At 43.3% G+C, this 25242-nt stretch overlaps 1 protein-coding gene across 2 annotated transcripts; it reads left to right on the top strand.

The window, feature by feature from the left end:
• The first annotated feature begins 111 nt into the window (after nucleotides 1-111).
• Nucleotides 112-10913, top strand: cpz (carboxypeptidase Z). Of its 2 annotated transcripts, none has more exons than XM_023960921.2 (13): nucleotides 112-347; nucleotides 589-621; nucleotides 2259-2310; nucleotides 2390-2712; nucleotides 2794-3009; nucleotides 5425-5621; nucleotides 7012-7173; nucleotides 7448-7606; nucleotides 8121-8256; nucleotides 8325-8464; nucleotides 9615-9714; nucleotides 9792-9937; nucleotides 10027-10913. In XM_023960921.2, the coding sequence occupies exons 1-13, from the start codon at nucleotides 245-247 to the stop codon at nucleotides 10219-10221; spliced, it is 1962 nt and encodes a 653-aa protein (XP_023816689.1). In that variant the 5' UTR covers nucleotides 112-244; the 3' UTR covers nucleotides 10222-10913. The 2 variants fall into 2 exon arrangements, with proteins under 2 accessions (XP_023816689.1, XP_023816686.1); XM_023960918.2 differs by having other exon boundaries at nucleotides 113-347; nucleotides 5425-5660.
• The last annotated feature ends 14329 nt before the right edge of the window (nucleotides 10914-25242 follow it).

The raw sequence follows: 25242 nt of genomic DNA, 5'->3' as shown, positions 1-25242 counted from the left end.
CCTTTTCTGAAATATAACATCTTCCAGCCACGTTTCCAGCTGTTCACGCGCTCACGAGCACGCGCCAATTTTTTTTTCCTGTTTTCCTTGTAATTCGATCAGCCGTAATGTGGCCCCCCTGCTCCGCGCGCGCGGGGATGCTCCGTGGCGCGCGCGCAGAGGGCTACGCTCTCGGTGCTGTGGCTGGTGTGGATCCCCGCAGCCCCGGTGCCTCATCCCGTCTGCAGCAGCCGCTCACGGCGCCATGAGTCCGGACGTTTTGCCGCCGCTGCTGCTGCTCCTGTGGACGTCGGCGCCCTGCTGGTGCGCGCCGCAGCACACGTGTCACCCGGGAGACGAGCTCTTGGGTAAGGCGGACCGAACCAAAACCCCCGTGCGCGGTCAGGTCACATCTGCAGATGACCTCCTGGCGAAGGATGTCACTTATTTATCATAAAAAGAGAGAATTTAGAAACTTTAGGATGACAGTTATTGAAGTTTTGTCTTAAAAGGAACTTAGAGTAAACAGAAGCTCTTCAGCTGTAAATGTCGCCCTCTAGCGGTCACCACCTTCCTGCTTCATCATTAGTTCTCTTGGTTTCTCAACAGGAAGATGCAGTACCGGCGCGCGTCAAGACAGAGGTGAGTTTGTTTCACTTTCTGCTTTGTAAAAACAGCACGGTTGCACCCGTGTGTCTGACCTTTAACCCCTGGGGCCAGAAAACCAAAAAACATCATCTCAGGCTAGATGTCCCCATTCTTTTGCCCAATGACCTTTCTACCCTGCATGATTTATGGATCTTCAGAAGGTGTGCTAAACTGTTCCAGCAGGCCAGCGGCCACACTGGAAGATGCAGGTTCCACTACAGGTCAAAGTCATTTAGAGTTTCTTTGACCTCTTTGACCTCCGACAGAGAGAAAAGTGACTGAACGAAAAAAAAAAAAAAATAACATTCAGCTCCAAGCAGAAGAAGCCTCCAAGAAACTTTTCAGTGTCCTAAAATCAAGAAGGGTTCCACTTAGTTCAAATTCTCAATTGTCATTTCTGAAAATCCAAAAGAATGAGAAACATTTTCATCCGTTTTTGTCGTTGCTCTTTAGTAAAGCTGCCTTTGAAGACCCACTCCGATGAAAATGGTGTCTTTTGTGTCCATAACTTGTTCTTGTGGCATTTTTCTGACGATAGAGGACATACACTCACCTGCCACTGTATTAGGCACACCTGTCCAACTGCTCGATAATGGAAATCTCTAATCAGCCAATCATACGTCAGCAACTTTCGGCATGTAGACACGATCAAGACGACCTTCTGTTAGATGTTTCTTTGGTATAATATAATGTTAGGTTGACATCTATCTTACTAAGTAGATCATTTCCATTGCATCAAAACAGATCCACATCATAATGCCACCACCACCATGCTTCACAGTTGGTTGTCAGAGACTCTCGCTCTCACATTTTCCTTCCGACTTGCATTTGTAAAAGTTCACCAAACTACAGGATGGCGAAGCGACCAGCTCTCAGAGACATCAGCTACGCAAACCTTTTTCCGCAGTGCCTCAATCGCCTGAAGAAGACCTGTTACGGTCGAAACGTCGCCACTGAGGCACTTTTGATTTTTCTTTTGTATCAAAAACACTTTTTTTCCCTTCTTTTTCATTTAAATTAGAACTAATTATCTTACTACTTATTTTTTACACATAATTTATTAAATTAAAATAACCAAGGGAACAACAAATAAAAAAATGGCAGACAGCGGGTGGACTCTTGTTAGTTCAGGCCGTGACCTTTGCCGTGAAGCACCCCAGGCCTTTCAGCCTCGCTGGGAGCAGGGTATTGGGGCCAAAATCTTCTATGGGGCTCAAAAGTGTTTCAAAGTCCACTACAGAACTCAAAGGGACACACATGTCTGAAATATCCAAAGGAAGTTTTGGCCTAATTATGGGATGGCCATATGACGGTGTGGTGTGGCAAAATGGTAGCAATTTTTATGTTTTTGCGCAATATGAAAAAGAAAAACTTTTTTCACACACGCCACCATCTTAAGTCTCCACCCACAACCCAAATGAATTTGTCACATGCAGCTCTGATCAGGGTGGTAGGGGCAGAAGGGGAAAGCAGCCACTGTTCTTGCCACTCAGCCAGTGAGAAGGGGGGCAGCCAGGGCGGCTAGTGCCTGCAGGGCATACAAGGCTGCCTGAAGCTTTAATTTGTGCCGACTTGTGATTGGTCTGTCGTGTTTATTGATGTTCAATAAACATTTTCTTCTGTCGCTACAGCTGCCTGCACAGAGCTTAACCTGGGCTACTGTAATGACTTGGATTACTCAAGGTGGGGGGCCTTTCATTGGTTTAAATGTTTTTTCAACTCGACACAGCTGAACGTGGGGTAAACATCAGGTTTTCCACAGAACCATATTTCCCAACATCCTGGGCCACCAGAGTCGCGTGGAAGCAGAGTCGGGGGCGGAGTATCTCCTCCTAAGCGTCATCCACGGCCTGCTCAATGGCGAGTGCTCCCCTGAGATCCGCCTGGTGGGCTGTTCGGTGCTGGCCTCGCCCTGCCGGGATGACAAGATGATCAAACCGTGCCGACGCACATGTGAGGCCCTGAGGAAAGACTGCTCCCATGCCTTTGAGGCCATCGAGATGGCCTGGCCCTACTTCTTGGACTGTGACCGCTTCTTTGCCAGCGATCAAGAGGGCTGTTTTGACCCCCTGGCAGGGCTGAAAGGTAAAGTTGTCAGACCTGCCCACAGCCGTTGACCTCTTGGTGACCTCTGCCCCTCTCTAACTCCTCCTGTGTGGTTTCCAGCCAAACAGGAGCTTGCACTGTCCAGCCTCTCACCTGAGGAGCCCAGTACCATCATCCAGTTCACGTACACCTCCAACTCCCAGATGTACAGCCTGCTGAAGAGAACAGCGGCCAAGTGTGCCCACATCTCTCACGTTTACAGCATCGGGCGCAGCACTGAAGGCAGGGACCTGCTGGTCATCGAGTTCACCAACAACCCAGGACAACATGAGCTACGTGAGTAACGGAGACGAGGGTGAAAGCAGATGCTCTGATGGAGCCTGAAGCTAACATGAGTCAGACTGTAAAATAACATTTGAAATGCTCTTGTGTAGCGCATTTCTACCTATGGTTGGTGCTTTTACACCACTTCACAACTATACAGGAGCTCCCAAACTGATGGGGTGGCTGTGCCGTTTGATAGAATCTGCCAGAAGTATCTTCGGCCTTCGTCATACTCACCTGTACAGGAGTTGACCTGTACGGGACACTAGGAGGGTTGTAGAGCAGGTGCGTCTCGCAGTTCCCTCTAAGCTCATGCGGCCACCTTAAGGGACATCGTTAAAAATGGAACGTGCCATTGCGGTGCGTGTGGAAAGTGTCTGAAAGGATGTAAGTTGACGTACGGGTGATCCCGCCGCACGGCGTCCTTACGCCACACCCTGGTTCAGGGGTGTTGAACTCAAAATGAAGCAGTGAAGTAAAGTCACGGGGCAAACTCAATATTTATTGAAAAATTACCTACAGCTGATATGGAATGTTTAACCTTTTCCTTTAGTGTCTACTTAGGTAATATTATTTCGTTACAGCCACGTTAGCTCCGCCCACAAACAGGTCTGTCCTTTACATTCGTGAAGCTCCTGTTCATCTTTCAAATTCAAATAAATTTTTTTTATATAGCACCTTTCATGACAAGAAAGACAGCTCAAGGTGCTGTACATAAAAACAAAATCAAATGCAATAAAATACAATAAAATACATTCAATTAGCCCCGCACAATAAAATACACAAAGACAAACACGAGTGGAAATAAATAAATAAATAAATAAATAGAATAAAGAGAAACCAGAAGGCGCCGTCTGGCCTGTCCTCCTATTGGCAGGGGTGTCAGTATAGACCCAAACACCCCAGCCGAGGGTGAGAAAACACTCGTAAACAGTCTAATTTAAAAAAAAAAAAATGTGATAAAAAAATCATAAAATATAAGAATAAAAAATAGTAGATTAAACAAGTAAAATGCTAAAATGATGTAATAAAACATAAAAAGGCATAAAATCTAATTAAAAGCTAATGTAGTTTCTTTTTAAAGACCTCCACAGCAGATGAGGCCCTCACATCCTCAGGTTTTCCACAGCCGAGGCCCATAGTAACTAAATGAGGCCTTTCGTTTGGCCATTTTTGTGGAGGGTGAGGTTAATTTGTCCGTCGTGTCTGGAGCATGGCTATCAACGACTCCACAGAAAAAAGGAGCACTTGCCGGTTCCGGCTGCACTCCAACGTACTAGCAAAGCATTGTGGGATTTGTAGTATAAGCGGTACAGCGGGCCAGCTCTAATGCACATTTGATATGATCTGACCTCATGCGAATTCCACACGCACAGGGTGTGCCGGCGAAACGCAAGATGTGCACACAATCTACACTCTGGCTATGTCCGAATTCCCTCCCTACTCCCTGACTACTAAAAAAACCCCAGAAAAAACGAGGTTTCATTTATATTAATTTAGAAATTCAAAAGTTTGAGCACCCGGGGTAAAATGTTATATTACTGTGCATAAAGAAGCCAAGGAAAGAAGCAAAAATCCTCAGATTACAGATGTGACATTCTTGTAATATGTTCAAAAAACTGGCTTTATTTCCATCATTTACCATGTGTGCATGTTTGTGGATATTCTTGGCTAAATGTGCCATAAAATAACATTTAACAGCAAATCCTGTCTAGAAAAGGCTAATAGAAACAACAATTATTATGTGGTGATAAAACACTATTGTCCTTTTATACAACAATTCAGTTTTGTCATCAACAGTGAACCCTTTATGGCTCAAACCAAACCCAAACAAACCCTATTTTAATAAGTGTAAATCTTTATTCGCTGATAATTCTGTCATATTTATGCTTAATATTGCAGCTGCAGTATTTATGAAACACAACACAATTTTAGAATAAATCAAATAAGGATAAAATCATTATTACAGCCCTGACAAACCACAAAAGGAACACTGCAAAGTCAAATCATGGAGAAATTACAGGGCTGATACGGTTATAGGTTTGTACCCTAATCTGTTCAAAATTGAATCTACATTAGATAATTAAAGAGTTTGCAATCTTTGTATTATTTTTGGTTGAATTCTGTCTATTTTAAGAACAGTTATATATATGATGAAGTCATTTTACTATACAAAAAAAAAACGTTAAAGGACAAAACCATGACCAGGTAACTACTGGTCCCGTTTATTCTCAGAGGTCAATTAGCCAAATATCTAAAAATAAAATGAACACTTTCTGAAAAATGAGTAATGTTCACGGACTCTGTAGGTTTCAGTAATTAAATAAAAGTCCATTTCTCCGTATTTGTTTCTCTTTTTCTGAAATCTTAGAAAATGGAGATGTTAAAAAATGTCTTGACAGATTTTATTGTGATTCTTGTCGTCAGTGGAGCCAGAGGTCAAGATGGTGGGTAACATGCACGGGAATGAAGTTCTGGGTCGCCAGCTGCTCATCTACTTGGCCCAGTATCTGTGTTCCGAGTACAACCTGGGAAACCAGAGGATCCAGAGCATCATTAACAGCACTCGCATCCATATCCTGGCCTCCATGAACCCCGACGGTTACGAGCTGGCCTCCTCAGAGGTAGAGGATAACAGTGAACGGGACCTCAACAACCAGGAAGTAAATATTGTTAACAGAAACAGACAAACCACCATTATCCGCTCTCAATCCGCTTTCTCTGAAGTCTGTCCTGTTCTAGCTGCTGAGGTGGAAGGTGGGCGGATGTCCCAGAAGTTGTCAATCAGTCCGTCTTCAGATCTCTTCAGAGTGGTAAAATTGCTGCTGCTGCTGCTTTGAACAGTGGAGAACCTTTGGGATAACATGCTCCAGACAAAACTCCCAATCCTGAAAATCGGTTTGGCTGTCACTCCGCTTTTACACCTGCGTTCTCATTTCAGCCACGTTTCTGTGCTCTGGCCAAGACAAAAAGTCAGCAAAATGTAGCTGGATGACAAAAACCTCCTCTCTAAAACACAAACTAAAGCATAAAATAAGCCATGACGGCGTATGTTCAATAGAACTGAGGGGGTAATTGCTCTGCCTGGAGTTTGTGTTGGGGGCAATAAGAACTGAAATCCATCAGCGTTGGTGTTAGTTTTTATGTTGACATTTGTCAGTCTATAAGGCTATCCAGAGGGCCAGAGCCAGACTGGACTTTGGGGGCCCTGGGCGAACAATAATATGGGGCCCTCTGCAGGGATTGTATTAATTATTTAAAAAAAAAATCCTTGCCAAAAGAACAAAACATCAAATATCTTCCTTACTGGTGCAAGCATGTTTTGATACACATTTAAACACTTAAATTACATTTAAATGTGAAATAAATGTGTTTTACACAAAATTATTTTTTACCGTTGACTGGAATGAGGGACGGTTTTAGGATGAAAAACGTGATCAATCTGATGCTGTTTCCGTGATTTGGGGTGATTTTTATGACTAATGATGGGTGTAAAATTTATTTTAGACACTTTTATTAGGTGCTCAGCTCAGAGCTCAAAGATTGTTGGGGGTCTCAGGCGAATGCCTACCTCTGCCTAATAGTGAGTCCTGCTAAGCAGAGGGCCACAGACTGGACAGGGTACTAGGTGGAGGTGGGGCGTCTGCTGTAAAGCGTCGGGATTTCGCCGGTTTCTCAGGGGTTGAAGGCGGACGCCAGTGACCTTCTGAGCAGTGGACGTCATTCTGGAGGGCCATTGGGTTCTTGGCTCTGGACTTGGTGTATCACATCTTGGTGATTCTGAAGATTCCTTTCCAATCTTTTGCATGAAAAGCAAATAGTGAGTTACTTTGTCATGACGGATACATGGTCTTGTCTACTTGTTAACAATGAAATTGACCAAAATAACTTTTTCCTTTTCACAAATTCCTGACTAATTCCATTCATCAAACTCATTTGAGCGTATGTACTTTCACCTTTGACAGTCCTCCCTCCTCGTGAGTTTCTCAGGTTGCTTGACCTTGAATGTTTCAGGGACACTTGTTGAATGGTTGGACTAATGGCCGATCCAACGCCCAGAATATTGACCTGAACCGCAACTTCCCGGACCTCACCTCCATCTTCTACAGGAACAGGCGCAGCCGTCACTACAGAACTGACCACATCCCAATCCCAGATGGCTACTGGTTTGGGAAGGTAAGGTGGCATTTGTTCTTGTGTAACCCTTGTGCACTTTAACGTTGGGAGTTGGGTCATCTAGACCCACTAGACAGTGCTCTGAACCTTTGTTCTTCAATGATTTGTGATCTTCACTGGTGTCCATGGATTACATGAAACCTTTCCACCTTTATCCACCTTTGTCATGGTAGGGAGAACACGTCAATGGAAGGGTGGGGTCATCTAAGATAGCACAAGGGTTAAGGGAGTTTTTGTGGATGTCAAACAGTTCCATCCCATCTGTGGGCTGTAGGTGGCGCCGGAGACCTATGCAGTGATGAAATGGATCAGGTCCCTGCCGTTTGTTCAGTCTGCGAGTCTCCATGGAGGAGAGCTGGTGGTCTCCTATCCGTTTGACTTCTCCAGACATCCACAAGAGGAGAGAATGTTTTCCCCCACTCCTGACGAACAGGTACTGATGTGACAACCAGATCCACTGCTGCCTCTGACTGAACCATTGACTGTCTGAGAGAACCGATTGGTCCGAGTTGGTCTGAGTCAGCGTTTCTATGACGACCACTCTCACCAATCAGGAGTGAGCTTGTTGGAAGTTCCTCACCTCACCACCTCTTGAAAGCGGGCTCAGGAGAATCTGTCAATCAAACATTTGGAGGGACATGAGGACCATCAGGCTCCACCTACTATTACTGAGACATCTGATTGGTCTGTTTACAACTTAAATAAAGTGAACTACAGGAAAAATATGGGGGGGGGGGGGGGAGAGGCACCTGTCCAATAGAATGACTGAGAAACAGCTGTCTATTTCTCTATAGAAGTCTTTGGGATTTTGGCTTCTTAGAGCCACTAACTGGTTGGAACGCCAGAGGGGAGGGGGTCACTCAGTCCAGTTTTCATATACAGTCAATGGTTACTTAACAGAAATAAAGCACCTGATCAATCAAAGACTCTAACTCTCAATCCGACAGGCCTTTAAGCAGATGGCACGCACTTATGCTGATGCTCACGCCACCATGTCAAACAACGACACAGACAGGTGTGGGGCCTCCTTCTATTGGAACAGGGGCATCATCAACGGGGCTCTGTGGTACAGCTTTGCTGGCGGTAAGACCCTTTAATGTTGACATAGGTCTGAACGTCCGTCGGCACAGCTCATGTCTGCTCGTCTGCAGGCATGTCTGATTTCAACTACTTGCACACCAACTGCATGGAGATCACGGTGGAGCTGGGCTGCGACAAATTCCCCCCGGAGGCCGAGCTCTACCCCGAGTGGAAGAGGAACAAAGAGGCTTTGCTCAGTTTTCTGGAGTCTGTAAGTCAATCACTGACTGTGGTGGGACTTTTTTTTTCCACAAGTCTTTTTCATAAAATAAACGTATGTTAGAAAAAAAACGAATCGCCCTATTCAGTTTTAAGGATGGAACCATTAGTGTCAACCACAAAAATAAATCTGCAGTTTGTCCAAGAGCTGATCTCACAGCCACATTTAGCGCATATTGCACAGATCAACATTGGTCATCCGTGACTATATGTAGCAAAAGTGAGAAAAAGTTCTGGTCTTTTTCACACACGTATCAGAAATAAACTGCGTTAAAACCACGGCAGAAGTAGGAGAAATGGATGATGACCAAGAAATGTAGAAAAAAGGACCAGAGTGACTCAGTTCCTGGTGATGAAAGACATCAATAACGACCAGTTAAGTAATTACAACTCCTTTTGTTGGTAAACGTTAGCTCTACAAGCTGCTCTTTAACTTAGATAATATGAGCTTTTTGTTCATTCATGTTGTCGTCTGCTCCTGATTCACCACCATTTGAAGGGAGATATACTCAGAAATGCAATTTTAAGCTTAATTTTCTTTATCAACTGTCCTCCAACATGTTAAAAGCACCAAGTTTCCTGCGTTTGTCATTCGTCGATGAGCGCAGATGTCTGTCGAGGGTCTCAGCCGACGGATCTTTAGGGGAATTCGTTTTTGAGCCGTTCAATATCTTTGGTCTGTTTAGGCGCATTTAACGTAGTTTAATGCGCAATTGTTACGTAAATCTTAAGCTATTCTGCACGATTTTTGCAAATTTGTGGCTTTGCTGGGCCGTTCCACGTATGTCTAACAGACGTTTCGCACATGAACCACAGATGTATAACTTTTGTAGCGGCGCACATATCACATTTAAATTCTGTTTTTGATGCACACATCACTAATTTCCTGTAAAGACCACAATTTTTCACACTTTTTAGACGTATATTCACCAATTTTCATGCATGCATTTATTCATTTATTCATTTTCTGATCCGTTTTTGTCCCTTCCGGGGGTCACAGGCTGCTGGAGCCTATCCCGGCCAATCATTGGCGTAGGCAGGGGACACCCTGGACAGGTCGCCAGTCTGTCGCATTTCATCCGTGATATGTGCGCAGTGACTGTGTGACACTAAGGCATTAAGGAAAGTTGTTTCCTAAACAGGTGCATCGAGGGATCAAAGGAGAGGTGAAAGACACTGATGGAAATGGGATCAAAGGTGCCACAGTCTCTGTTAGAGGCATCAGGAAAGATGTCACCACAGGTAGGCGGAATATTGTATCACGGAAACATCCGGGGTTGTGTTGTAATGGAGCCCAAAGACTTTTCTTCTTCTGTCAGCTGAGGATGGAGACTACTGGAGGCTGCTGAACCCTGGCACTTACATCGTGACAGCCACAGCCAAGGGTTACTCCAAGGTCAGCAAGAGAGTTCACCTGCCTCACCGCATGAACAAGGCCGGACGCGTGGACTTTGTCTTGGAGAAGGTGCTGACCTTCAGCGCATTGCTTCAAATGTGCACCAGTGCACGACCTCTCACCCTTTTTGTTTTTTTTATTACCCCTTTTCTCCACAGGTCCCCGTGGAGCCTGGTATTGAAGACCACCTCTTTCCCACGGTGGACAGCTGGGAGCGGTTTGATCCCTACAACCAGTTTGAGCGCTTCAGCGAGGGTGACGGAGGGGTGGAGAGGCAGGAGAAGCCGTGGTGGTGGAACTACTTCTCCCAGTCTGGCATTTCACCCCCGACCTGGCTGCTGAGGAACGTTTAGACAGATTGACAGGAAGTGGGAGCAGAAGGAGCAAAGGAAGCAGTGTGAGGAGGTGGATCCACGTTCCACCGGAGCTTGGTATAATCAGCCCTTTGCTTTGCAGACCACAAATGGGTTTCTCTCACTGAGGTTTTTGCTCAAATTGTTGCACCGTTGAATTTTTAGCACTTCTAAAGAAGTTCCACCTAAGAAATAAGTTATGGAGGATTCTCCATCAGATCTGATCGCTTACTGTTGCATATCTAAGACAGAGCTGCAGAAAATATGTTTGTGCAAATTTTAAAATGTTCATATTTTTTGCCATTACAGTCTTGATTAGATTTTTAGTTTTTTTTACAAACTTTTTGAACTCTTTTAATCACATTGGCAGCTTGTAATTTCAGTGACCTTCCCCGTAAGGCCAGCAGAGATTTTGCCTTCGTTGTTTTTTATAAAGCCATAAATAAAAAATAAAAAATATTTCTCTGGAGTTTTTTCCCCCCAGAAATAATCACAGTGTCCTTCAGTCAGATGTCTCTGCTTTTCAGTGTTTTGCCGCTCAGTCACTTTCACCAGCAGAGGGTGCCAGAGAATAAATTATGGTGGATTGCAGTTTTACTGATGCAGATAAAAAAAGAGGTTTTTGACACTGAACACATAAATTAAGTTTTAAATCATTAGTGCTAAAAATATACTTCTCACCTCCAGTCTGATTTATAGAGTTTAATGTCACTAATATTACTGCTACTTTGTCTGTTTGGGTTTATGAAGCATTTCGGGTAAATATAAACAGAACAGTTACATGAATATTCAATGTATTCCAGTGTAATTCTGCAGTGGAGCATTTTATATAAGCTTGCATACATTGTTAGGATTTCTCTTGGGTTGTTTTGTGTGGACACAGTTTCATGTACCATCTGAAGGTTTTATTTTTAAGTTGACCTCAGTTTTTTTAACTTCTAAGTACTTAAAAAAAATCGTAGCACAAATACTGGTTTTGTTAGTTCTATATTCCAGTCCTAATGAGCCGGTTGAGGGTCGGTCAAAGTTTTTAGCAGAGGAATCAAAATATGATTTTAAATGTCAGAGCAGGAAATTCTTTAGGTGCAGCTGCACATCTCTGCAGGAGAGTCTAAAATAAAATAAAAAAAGTCCTGCCCTTCTAAAGCAAAGGTTTTTTAATGTCATGTCTCTGCTAAAAAAAAAGGGAAGTGGTAAACTCAAATATCTGGTGTGCTGCAGACTTTGTGATGGAAGAGCAAAGCCTCGGTGCTCAAAAGAAAAAAAGTTTTCATTTCATGAAAACAATCAAACTGCAGCTCTGCTTCATAAACTCATTCTTTTTTGTGCACTTTTACGGCAAATTCAGTTGGTAAAGAACTTTGGATCTGTCCTAATGTTGCTCTTTCCACGTCACTGAAATGATTTCTTGAAAGTCGTCAGGTCTTCACGTGTGTGTTGCTGTCTCCCATCATCCTTTGAGGTTTGTATTTATCTGCTGGTCTTCCAGGAATTCTGCACCATGTTGAGTTTGAGGTAAAACCACGGACGTTGCTCTGCCAATGCTCCGTAACACAAATGCAGAGGCGAAAAAAAGAAGAAGAAATCAAGATGTTCGCTTCACCTGCATGTCAGAAGAACAACAGTTGTCATGCATTGGTCAGAAATAGGAGCTTTTCTAAATTGTGCTCAACATCAGTTCCTTTGAAAGAGGCCTGGCAGAAAGGAAAAAAACATTCATGTCTCTGTCGCTCTTTAAAAACGTTACTGGTTTGTGAGAGTCGAAAATAAAATAAAAGCACAAAATAAAAATGCAAGTATGCTAATTCTGACCCCCACATCAGAAAAAGAGGAGTAAGGAGTAAAAACTATCTCTCCATGGACCGAAGAGCAGTGCACAGAAACTACATTTAAAGAGTTTCACTTGATGCATCATTGCTGCTACACTCATGTTAATCATCCCAATTCAGCTTCTCATTAATGACACAAACTAAGACTCAGGAGATTTTTGTGTTCTTGTTGAAAAATGCAGAATATCCCCCTAAACAATGTATCCCCTTTGTCTGGTTGGGTTTGTCTCAATGACCTCAAATCTGATAAATGCAATTTAGAAGTCAGATCATTGATCAAATCCTGTGTATTATCAGAGTCAGAAGCCTTTTTTGTAACTGTACATGAAACAACCAAACTGTAGCAGTCTTGAGGTGGTGATATTGTTAAAGCACACAGAAGTTGTTGATTTGGAGCAGAGTGGGAGGTTCTGCTGCATAATGCAGTACGTAGAGTGCGTGGAAACAGTAGTGTAGTGTGTAAACTACTAAACTATTATCTCTGTTAAATGTCATTTACAAATGAAATGAGATTTAAACTTAGTTATTTCTTAAAAAAGTCTGGTGTTTGAACTCAAAGAAACAGTTTTTGCACAACAAACTCACTGTTCTTTGGTGTTTTTGTCTTGTTATTTTATCTTGTGTGTAATAAGCGAGCAGGAGAATACTCACTTTAATGAGTTAATTGTACTGAGATGACTCATTGACATGTTCCAGAGAACGATATTTACTGAATCTCTTAAATAATCTGATCAATTTGAGCTTTAGTTGCCACGTTTTTCCCGTGAGGCTTTTATTCTGCTGGACGTACTTTTTAAATTGAAGGATTTTAGGATTTATGTTTTAACTCTGCTTCGGTTCCACCACAGTGTGTAGATGCTGACATGAACTTGAAACAAGCCGAACCGAAATCCTGACAGAAATTCTGCTCAGGTCACATTGGACATATTTGGAGTTTGAGTCGTCGGTGAATCTCATGGAAAGATTCGAATCGCCAGCAACACATTCACAGATATTTTAAGGCCATGTAGGTCCTGTAAGTGAAAATGCCCGTCTAGCATCACACTCTAATGATCTCATATAATGCGGCGTATTCCCAGATGCTCTTGGTTTCCATCCGCCACAGTTCCTGCCTCCCTCTCTCTCTTTTTTTTTCTTCCTCTGGACACTCCAGCTCACTTTCAATCCAACTGTGCCCGTTTCTCTAACCTAACACTTTCCAACACTCTGCATATATAATGCAAATGCCAAGCCTGCTCTGAACCTTCTCTTTTTCCCCTCCCTGTTAATCTCTGAGCTTCGTTCCTGCAGCCACGAAGCCGCTCTGCCCCAGGAGTGGAGGCCTGTTCAATGTGGCAGACATGATTTGTTTGCTTTGCAATTATTTTCCATCAGTGGAGACAAATGGACTCATACGGCATGGAGCGACCCACACAGACAAGCGGGAGCGCCGATCGAGGTGAACGCAAGATTCACCGATGAGGCGTGAGTGAGGCACAAGCTCTGGTCTGGGTAAAGGAAGGGATTTGATTTTAGATTTTAGATTGTGCTTCTCATGTATTGATTTATGGGGAGGGTTCTGTGTACCAGAAAAGAGGACCCTTAGCGGCTGAACAGTTGTCAGGAAACGAACCAAGGTTCGTTGGTTTGGCTCTCTGGAGGCAGAAGAGGAGGGGGAGGAAGCATCTCTGTCACAGTTAAAGTCCAGCCCTGGCAGTGGAAACAGACATCGCCCGCATAGATCTTCTACCAGCAGAACCGGTTGTTGTTGCAGAAGACATCAAGCATTAGTTACTTCAGACTCATAGACCATCTGACTGTTTCACCGCTTGACCATCAGTGAAGGAGGAAGACTCTCTCCATCCGTTTAGTCATTCTGTCCTGCTGCAGTGCTGACACATACTCAGAATCTCTTAAGGGGCTCATGAAAGTGACTTTTCTCCCCCCAAAATCCATGAACAAAACCAAAGCACACGTGTCTGGGATTTCCAAAGGAGGTTTCGCGGAAGGCCACAGGGCCTACGGCTTGGCGGCCCCCTTTTGTGGCAAAGTGGGAAATTTGGTGATGTTTACGTTTTCCCACAATGTGAGAAATACATTTATTTGAGCAAGTCCCCCCCCCCCCCGACATTTCACACAAGCCGCCAGTTTAAGTCTACGACCACAACTAAAGTTTTGTTGACCTTTGACCTCGGGAAGAGGCCACCATGCGCGGAATTTCCCCCCAAAATTCAACACCACCGCCTGTAACTCTTCGCACATCATTGGGAAGCTAAGAAGTGCAGACATAAAGTTTTTAGCTTCCAGGAGTGATGCCCCCGGCTGGTTTGCACATTTTTTACTGGAATATTGGGAAAATTAACTACATAAGTTGTTTACTCAAGCCGAACGACAGAAACACGCAATATAGAAATGTAGGCGTACTTAACAACCTCTGAATCTTGTCCCATATAATATTTAAATAACATTTAGTTTTATTTTCATCTTTCCTACAGATAAAAAGGACAGCAACAAAAACTTTCAATTATTTAAAATGTGCAGTTTTTCAACAAACATAAAGTGGTATTTTTGATGAGATTGTTTCTATATACACACATCCTGTATGGGTTTTTAATTATTAAACATAAACACTTGTTGAAACTAGACATAATAAAAGGGTAAATCATAAAAAAAGATTGGAAAAAAAAGTTCAAATGATAAGAAATGAAAGATCCAAACCACACGTCTTCTTCATGTCATTGCATGAAGATGCAGATGTGGATGAAGTGGCCGTCTCCACATCTGTCTCTTGTGACGCTGGTACACAGAGGACATGCAGATTTCTACGTCTCTGAACTTTGAGACCATCCACAGTTAAGGAGATTAACCTTTTCCTCCCGCCTCACGTCTACTTGACTTCTCTTTTCTTCTGCCTTTGGCCTTTCCTCTTCCCAGCCCCGTCTTCCTCTTTGCAGCGTCTCCGCTGTCTACCCCCCCCCCCTGCTCCTCCTCCTGTCTCTCCTTTGCCCTCTCTTTCCTCCCTTTTCACGAAGGCCAGGTTCAGGGGTCACCAATTACTCTAAGAGGGCTGAGAAAGTTGCATGGGCTCTGCCCTCAGGGCTGCCATGTTGCATTAACGTCACAGAGCCTCCAGAAACCCAGCAGCCACTGGCTGCCAGCACAGCAGCCTCAGCCTCAGCCTCGGGTCGGACCCTCGCCCTGCTCATGCCTGAGAAGACGGACCCTCGCCCTCCTCATGCCTGAGAAGACGGCGCGCTCTGCCTCCTAACTGACCTGCTGGGCAGCACTAACATGTATGTCTGAACTGCTAAATCCTTCACTGAACGTTCATTATGTCAGTTAGGCTGGTGTTCTCCAACATTCTCGTATTGAAGAATGTGTATTTTAGTTATTGATGTAGTACACGGCAAAAACCAGATCACAGCAAGAGTAGAAGGACGTAGAAAAAGCAGATCGGAGGGCAGGAAAGTTTATCTGTGCAAAAGAAAAGACACAATATATGACAGAAGTGCTGCCTTTAATTAGAGGGAAAAAAATCAAACTTATCATTATCCAAACATCTCTTCCATGTCAGGTTAGAATATACAGAGAACTAAAAAAAAACATTTTCAGATTATTTACACAAATGGCTTGAATTTGTTAGAATTATCATTTAATTGAAACGCATACATTTGAATTAACCTCAGGGGAGTGAAGTCATCCAAAATAAAAAACTAAAAACACCAAAAACCCTAAATTCACAATGAAAAAGAGTACAAGTAAAAAAAAACAACTAAATTATAATTGACCAAAGGGGTTCTCCATGTACTGACGTCCCACTCCGATCAATTTAGCCAAACTCCAAGAACCTGTTGTTTTCTAGGACATAGTTTCTGCTGAGCAGCAGGAGTTTCTGAAAAATTCACCTCTGAGTTGTGGGCAGGACTGTTGGTGTGGAGCAACCCGGTCCCCCTTCCCGTCACCGGTCAAGAAAAAACTTGATTTGTAACTTGTTTCTGCCTGCTTGTGTGTAACTTTGGATGTGTGTCTGCTTGGAGCCTCCAGCACAGAGCTCTGCCCTGAGCTCCAGTCCCCAATCAGGGCAATAGCAGACAGCACCAAGTCCTTCTCTGCACTCAGAGAGCAAAGAGGTTTTAGCTGCAGAGAAGGAGCCATCAAGTCTGGAAATCTTTTTGTCTTTAAAAAGGGTTGGAGTGTTTAAAAATGCTTATTTGGTGTCCGTTTTTTTTCTCCATCTGTTTAAGAAAATGGTGAAAGAAAGTCTTATTTTTTCTAGATATCCTCCTGAAGCAGCACATTCATTTATGACCTTTTCTTTGCCTCCCCAGAAAGCCAAACTTGCCATGATACCACCCAAACATGGAAGATATCATTGGAAAGACCAGGGCTGTGTCCCATTACCTGCCCTAACCCCTAACTACTAAAAAACTATTAAGTGTGGGACTGTGTAGTGCCCTGCATTTTAAAAACAATTCAGACACCACGCTCACTACTACTAAAAATCTATTTAACATCAGCGAGTTGCAACACTTATTTATGAGTCCAGTGTCTTCTGAAGATAAAAACGTTGATGGTTTATTAAACAGATATATATTTTTTTGGCAAATAATTGTTCAGACGCAATGCATTGTGGTCTATATTTGCCGATCAAGTGAGTGAGCATTGATGCACACTGGTTTTTGCAGAGACTTCTGGGAAATGTCCAGGGCACTGGATTTTGGAATTGTAGATTCGGACAGCACTAGAAAATGGCATTTTATAGTCAGCAGGGAAGGAACTCAGACAAAACCCAGGATGTCCTTGTTATAAAGACTTCAAATGAGTCAAATGACTTAATCCAAGAACAACTGTCCCCCACAGAGGACATATATAGGGTCTGGTTCTCAGGAGGATAATACTATTCACAATCTAAACTCAAAGCGGCTGATATGAAAACTCTGTTGACCCAGCATTCTAGCATCACTTACATGCATCGTCTAAATGCAAATCTGAAGATGTGAAAAGAGTCTCACAACCCCTTGTGCACTTGTAACTCTCATCTGTGCATGAATGTGGTTGTATTTTGTAAGTTTATGATATTCAGATGAACATACCAATACACAGTTGCAAGCAAACACAGTTACGCACAAATCTATGAGTTACAAATCAAGTACCGTAATTTCCGGACTACAAGCCGCTACTTTTTTCCTGCGCTTACAGCCTTGCGGCTTATTCAGTGACGCGGCTGATTTATGGATTTAATTGGCGGCCGCCATGTACGTACTTTCGAACTCAGTGAATAGATTGAATTCTCTATCTGACACCAAGCACGAGGCATTTTTAATCAACACACCTCTTAGCAACCAAACAGCATGGACTTGACTTCAGGTCTTAGACACTTCAGTCATGGTTCAACAAAACGAAACACGCATGCCCGGCCGCATCCCAGAATCCTTTGGGGCCATTAGACCCAACGTGCACGTGATCGCCGCTACATTATGATGAAGCTTTCAAGTTAAAATCAATCGTTAAAAGCAGCGTAAAAAAGTCCACCGTCACCAACGGGTTTGGAAAAGCCGGTTTGCTGCGTGACGGAGAGAACAGCGCATGGAGTGAATTTACACTCCATTTACGGTTTCTAAGGAAACCGTAAAAGCGGAATTTTGCTTTGAAAAACTCACAGCCTCCGTGTGAGCTGGAGACATCTTCTCCTGCTGATTGAGCTGCGGGGCCGATGGCAGTCTGATGGCTCCCACACGTAACAACGCATCCACCCCTCATACACAAAACGTACAGTATTAAGTCCGATTGCTTTGCACAGAAACGATTTGCTCCATCCATCGGCGCAACGGGGACGAAGTGCTCCTCCTTGAAGCTGCCCTGGCACTTGTGAACAGAATATAGGTCCATGCTGTTTGACAGATGTGGATACACTCAAATACGTGACTCAGAGGCAAAACTGGCACCACCCACAATGTGCTAATAAATTGCACTCACTCTGGGATGCTGGGCGTGATCCGTCAGGATGACAATATCGCCTAACACATGCGCGGCTTGTACTCTGACGCGGCTTGTGTATGTATAAAAGCAGTCAAACACATGAATATGGGTGGGTGCGGCTTGTAATCGGGTGCGCTTTGTAGTCCGGAATTCACGGTACTACGCACACACAGATCAAGAAAGTCTATTTCCCCTCCATAACAGCCCCTAACACCCCCAACCTAGCATTATCGCTGCAACAGAAGGGCTAGCATTATTGGAGCTGACCAGCTGGACAGTTTTGATCCAGGTTCCGCTCAGGCTAGTTAATTCACAGCAATTTTTAAAAAGAAATACTCAGAAGCTTAATTTACTTTTTATTTATGTCCTCCGTCATGCAGCAAGAACTTCTTAAGAAAACCAAAAACACCATTGTCATCAGACTGGAAGATCCATCTCTGACATTAACAATTGTGTCGGTTTCTCTCACTGTTGCTCAGTAACTGGCCGTAGAATTCGTTACCACGTCAGCTGGTGTAGATTTGGACTGGACCCCCCCCACCACCACCGTGTTTGACAGTTGGCATGAGGGGTTCTTGTGGAAATGGGTTGGCCTGTGCCGCTGTACATTTATTAAGTTTTACATGAACTGAATGCAACATTGAGGAATGCATCCGTTCGTCTTTGAGTCTTGACGAGTGTTTATTCTTAGAGGCTGCTTTTACTGGATTTTGTCTTTATGGTGTAAAAGTTGCACTGAACACTAAGGTTCATTCCTCCATTCATTAACCTTCCAGAGGTCCCCGCTCATTTCACTGAGTTTTCATTTAACCCTTGCAATTTAACATTGGGAGTTGGGTCATCTAGACCCACCATACAGTGCTCTGAACCTTTTTTCTTCAATGATTTGTGATCTTCACTGGTGTCCATGGATTACATGAAATCTTTCCACCTTTATCCACCTTTGTCATGGTAGAGAGAACACGTCAATGGAAGGGGGGGGGGGGGTCATAGGGTAGCACAAGGGTTAACATTCATGAGCATTTTTAAGAACCAATCACTTTTCCTTTTTTACTACGCTTAACAGAAACATAAAGATAACACTTTTGTTTTTGCTCTGTCTAAATCTGGGATGGTGAGCATGTCTCCTTTACTGAGGAAAATCCATCCCACCTCACAGGTGTGCCACATCAAGATGCTGATTCGACAGCATGAGTATTGCACAGGTGTGCCTTAGACTGGCCACAATGAATGGTCACTCTGAAACGAGCCGTTTTGTTCTATCTGGGGCGTTTGGGGACTTAGAAAACACATCAGTATCTGGCGTGAACACCATTTGCCTGGCGGGGTTGTTGATTGCTGCCCATGGTTTCAGCGGGGTCGTGATAAGGCCAGGTGTATGTTCTGGACGAAGAACACAGGTGCATTTTATTGATGGCATTTTGAATGCACTGGTGTGTTGCGTTGCATGAGGCAAACAGAGTCACATCACTGCCCGGTTTTCTGAGTCCCCCAGCCGTCCCCCACACAAAACAACACGGATCCTGAAAAAAACGGATTTTGTTTGATTTGCAAACATAAAAACCCCAGATTCATTAATAAAGTCTGCAGAGACGCTGCAGACTGATCTTTATACCAGAGCCAACAGACGCTGTGCAGCCAGTTGGAGCTGAAACGCGTTCTGAATAGAGACTCAACCTCTGAGTCAGCACGCTCAGCCGAGACCTCAGTAATTGCAAAAACAGCACTTGGTCCACTAATAATGGGTGCGTGTCTACTCCAATCCCCGGTCTGTCTGTCTGTCAATGCCACGAAGGCAGCAATTACAGACTGCAGCATTTCCTCGGATGATGGCAGAGGAACAGTGGACAATGTGTCTAAGTGTGAGGGGGCCGTAAGGTAAGGGGAGAGCTGAAAGAGATGTGTTGGAGAACTCCTGAGATGTGGACCGCAACCTGCTTAGCTGCCCAACTTACTCTCCCTTATATCACGTTGGGAAAGTGTGTAATTTCGACGGGGCCAACAAAAATCTCTTCAGGATGCGCAAAGATAGTAATCATTGAAACATACGGTGGCCGAGAGGTGCAAGAGACGTTTACATTTAAGATACAATGACAACAATCCTAGTGCAAATGAACAAATACTGACACACAACAGCAAATCAAAGAAAAAGGGAACAAATCTACAAAAAAAACAACGAAAGCAAAAACACGGCTTCTTACAGAAAGGGACATGATATAAAACCAATCATGTATGATTTTTTTAAAGTTATTTCTGACTGTTTTCTTTATGTGGACAGTATAAATAAATGAAACAGTCCAAAAGCCTTTTTTAATTGTATTACTACAATAAAAATTACAACAATGTTTAGCAAGCTAAAGTTTCTGCGTCACGTCGAGTAGTAAGGGTATTCCTTTGGGACGCAGAAAGTTTATGTCCACAGTAATAAATAACTTTAAAGAATCATACACGATTAGTTTTATATTACGTCCCTTTCTGTTAGACGCTGTCTCCTCCTTCGTTGTTGTGTTTCAGGACTCTGTAATTTGTTCTGTTATTTGCTGTTGTGTGTCAGTATTTGTTCATTTGTCCTGGCATTTGTTGTTGTTGTATCTTAAACATAAACGTGTCCTGCACCTCTCGGCCACCGTAGAAGCAAACCTTTAAAAACATTTCTGTAGAGGATCTTTAAAGTCCAGAACATCCGACAGGCAGCACCGTGTCTGAAATTCTGGGCCACTTCCTTTACTAAACACTGTGATGGCTCCCCACCTATGACCCCTTCAATGGCCATCACCAGGATTACCTAAAACACTGACTGATCTTTTCTGTTACGCTTCTATTGCTTTATTTGATTTTTCCCACAGAGGCATGACGAGCTGATGTCGTGGCAGACAATGGAGCAGATCCGAGGTCTGACCCCAAAACTAATTTGCCAGCTCACGCTCATTGAACAAGTGCCCCTTTCGCCAGTGCTCAGTTTGTTTTTCTCCAGGTTCTTTTCTTTATTTGTTGTGAGTGTCTTCATTGCCGTGCACAGAGCTGTAAAAGAGGATTAGGGAGAACTTTTTCTGAAGGTTCTGCCTTTGGCTGCTTTCAGATGTATTCTCTGGATCTAGATCTGGAGTTGTTTATTGATGTTTTGAACCAATCAAAGAAAGGTATGTCATTGAGTCAAGACCATATACAAAGTAATGCAACTTTGAAGCATGCGTGTCCTCTACAGCGCGTGCATTCGTGATAAATGTTCGTTTCATTGCTCAGGATTTGTTAAGGAAAAGAAATCTGCTTTCGATTTGGTCGGTGTGCAATTGTTGTTGGAGAGTTGCACCACAAAAGTCAGTGTCTGATTTCTAACGGGGTCAGAGGCGGGGGCAGGGTAGCCGTAAGCGGCAACGATACGTGTGAAATTTGACACAACTCTGCACCATTTGTGTGTGATTACGCCGATTTCCTAGGGCAACATCTGTCGGCACGTTCTCACAGACAGCTGCACAAGGTAGGATCTATGATGAGAGGAAAAGCTAATGTGTTCGTTTCCGTGTTGATCCATTCAGACAGACATTAAACAGCATACGTGTGATTGGTAAATTATCCACAGCACTCTCATTTGGGAAAAAATGTCTGCAAACCCCCCCCCCCCCAGAAAGCCAGACAAGAAGACAAAACATCAATCTTGCAGGATTGAATGATGCGTGGAAGTCCCAACGTTACTGTTAATCCAAAACAAGCTGAGGAGAAAAAGGCGTCAGATTCAGACGGACGCATTTTTCAAACAATGAGGTGCACCGGATTATATCAGTAAACAGAGAATCAACTCCCCGTTATAAGTAAGGCACACCAGATTACAGGGCACGTTGAACAAAACAAAACATTCATGTAATGTGGAATGACCACTGTCACTGCCTCCAGCCCTTTGTGTGTATTTGTGTGTGTGTGTATGGGTGTGTGTGTCTATCCTTTACAGACTTCACCTCCTGCAGGAGAAGACTGCGGTGTCCTTCCCTCCTCCAATCAACAGGCCGGGTGGGAAGCATCAAAGCCTCAGCAGCCCCCGTCTCTCTGTTTTCCTTTGAGGTTTTGATTTTTATTGCTATAGTGCCTGAGAATTTAAGTTATTACTATTTATCTTCTTGAACCCCATTGCATCTGTCTATCAAATAAATGGCTGCCCTGGCAGTCTTAACACTTTTTTTTGTTTAAATCTTACCTATTTTCTCCCTCAACTGGGGTGGGATCCCGAGCAAGCCCCCAGAATGCAAAGAGGAGCCAAGGGGCAGGCGAATGGTCAGAAAAGTTGAAGGGAAGTTTTTTGTTGTTATTCATGTGTACCTCTTTTGTCTGCAATAAGCAGCCTATGCAGAGAGTGTAACACGTCAGAAAAATCAAACAAATACAAAAACAGTTACTCTCAACATTTTTTAGTTGTAACATCTCAAATACAAAAAGAAAAAAAAACGTTTTCAGTTCATCAAGTATCACTGGCAGGCTCCTGGCCGCAGTGATGCCTCACCCTCACCCTCAAACACTTTGACAGATTTTTGAGTGCCGTCTACCACAGAGAACAGGTTTGAGGTCAGTAGGCACAACAAGAATTTTTATCACTATATCATTACATCATCACGCTCTGTTGAATTTTGATGATTTCCCAGGGACTACAGGTGGAAATTAGCAGACTTTGCTGGCACAATTCATCATTTCACGTTTCATGTGATCAATTGTCTTTTATCCATTGTCCCTTGTTTTAGGGTGTATTCAGACTGGACACACTTGGTTTGTTTAAAGCAGGGCTGCCCATTCCTGGTCCTCGAGATCTACCACCCTGGCTGTTTTCCACCTCTCCCTGCTGTTGATTAAGACCCAGGTGTGTTCATTCAATCAGAATTTGATCTGGAGACATATGATTGAGCTAATCACAAGCTAGCAGGGATTGGAGATCAGGAAAACAGTCAGGGTGGTAGATCTTGAGGACCAGGAATGAGCAACCCTGGCTCAAAGGGAACCAGAGTCAGTTTCCCCTGATAATCCGGAACACATTTTCCGTCTGAATACACCCAAGCGGACCCTAGCCCAGGACCAGGATCCACTCTTGACCCATCTTTTCATTTCCAAGCGGACGGAGTTCCAGTTTGCTCAGAGTTTCCTTTATCTGAATAGGCTCTATGCTCTGAGCGGAACATTTGGACCAAAACAGCCACCGTAGCTGGTCTCCATGTGATGTAACCAGAGTGTCAGGGGCAGGCGTGGAGCGGCAATGCAACAGCAACTGATTAAAATGTGGTCGGATGAACAAAGGCTCATGGAAACAACTTTTAACGTGACACATGTTGCTTCTCACACTGTTTTCCAACGGTGTATATGTCATGAATACATATCAGTGTACCTTCTTAGCCGATGTCTTCTTAGCAACCGTCTCGCAGCATGCCTCTGCCGCACCAAAGCAGCAAATAAAGGGTAAGTACCTGACGTTGATACAGACATTCAAAATTGTCAGCAAAATGTAAAGTTTAAAAAAGTGAACTATATCGACAAGAATTGTAAAGCACAGAATTTCCATTAGACAATCTCTCGTTGCTTTGCCCCGCCTTCATAATTGCTGGCCAATGAGTGAAGAGATCTATAGTCACATGGTTTTGTTTACATGCTTTGATCTAAAACAGGAAAGTCCTCTTGACGACAGTCTGAGTACAGACCGAATGCCCGGTTCAGGACTTGATTCTGTCCAAATGCGGTCCGGGCCACCAGACATTTTTCTGTCTGAATGCACTATTAGATAAATAAACTCCGATATAGAAGATATATTATAAGGCACACTATAATTTCTTTTGGAAAACTTTAAGTTTTTAGGTTTGCCTCATGGTCCTAAAAGTATGGCAATTCATTTCTATTCTTCAAAATTGATCAAAATTAACCAAGCTCGGCCATAGGCTATACAGAACTGTGCATTGTTTAAAGAAGACTGACTATTAACTCAACATCTGCAGTATCACAACAAACCTCTGTCCCCTCCTTCAGACCCCCCAGCCAGATATCCCACAAAGCAACACCACCAACTGACATCTCCACCATACCATCCGTTATGTCCACACGGTCTACTTACTATAGGAAACGCAACAGTAACTGTAATAATCTTAAAACAGTGCACATCCAGAACTCGTCCAGGCACCACCAATCCAGTCACAGCAATAAATCAACCGAACTGAATCTGGCTCTCTTAAATGTTCAATCACTTTCAAACAAATCATTTCATATTCATGACTTTATTTCAGAAAACAATCTTAATGGCCTGTTTTTAACAGAAACTTGGAACTCTGGTGCACCAATCCCTCTGTCAGAGGCAACACCTCCCCTTTTTAACCTTACAAACAAGGACAGAAAACAAGGCAGGGGTGGGGGGACCGCTGCAATTTCATCTGCAGGTATTGGTATTAGAGACACCATGTTTAACAAATATTCTTCTTTTGAATATCAGGGCATTGTGTTTAATAATCCTGTCATGTTGTGTTTGATAGTGTACAGACCTAAGTATAATTCATCTTTTATTTCTGATTTCTCTGAACTGCTTTCTTTAGTATACATGAAATTTAGAAAAATGATGGTTCTAGGTGATTTTAACTTACACGTTGACAATCCTTTAGAAATGTATGTCCGTGATTTTGAGAACATTTTAACAGCTATGCATTTTGTTCAGCATGTGAACGTGCCCACCCACAACAGAGGTCACACGCTGGATCTCATCATTACTCACGGCCTGAAGGTCTCAGTGACCTCTGTCGTGGATGTGGGCATTTCTGATCATTCATGTGTGTTTTTTAAAATTCATGACTGCATAATTGAGAAACTCCCTGAGAGAAGCATTAGAAGGCGCCGTCTGCACCCTGAAGTGGCTGCAAACTTTATCTCACATTCGGAAAATCAGCAACCAACTCTTTCATATCCATCTATTCAACACTTTTATAGTAAACTCATCACAATTCTGGACAAAGTCGCCCCATTAAAACTACAAACTGTTGAAGAGAAAGCTCCACCTCTTTGGAGAACAGAAGATATTAAGAAACTTAAAAGAATGACAAGGAGGGCAGAACGGCATTGGCGGAAAACAAAACTAACAATACATCACCAAATTTTTAGAAACATGTTAATGCATTACAAAAACTTCATTAAAAAGGCAAGAAAAGACTATTTCTCAAAGTTCATTGCAGAAAATCAGTAAAAGCCAAAAATCCTCTTTGCCACAATAATAAACCCAATCTCT

This window comes from Oryzias latipes, chromosome 1 (assembly GCF_053564925.1).
Source record: "Oryzias latipes strain Hd-rR chromosome 1, Olatipes_Hd-rR_3.1".
In the NCBI taxonomy this organism is placed as follows: Eukaryota; Metazoa; Chordata; class Actinopteri; order Beloniformes; family Adrianichthyidae; genus Oryzias; species Oryzias latipes.
The sequence above is the reverse complement of the archived record's forward strand: the minus strand, read 5'-3'. Positions and strand labels throughout refer to the sequence as shown.

Coding starts and splice junctions, on each gene's coding strand:
- cpz (XM_023960918.2), top strand. CDS start 245: ATGAGTCCGGACGTTTTGCCGCCGCTGCTGCTGCTCCTGTGGACGTCG. Junction 2,311..2,389: donor AATGACTTGGATTACTCAAG/GTGGGGGGCCTT, acceptor GGTTTTCCACAG/AACCATATTTCCCAACATCC. Junction 3,010..5,424: donor CCCAGGACAACATGAGCTAC/GTGAGTAACGGA, acceptor TCTTGTCGTCAG/TGGAGCCAGAGGTCAAGATG.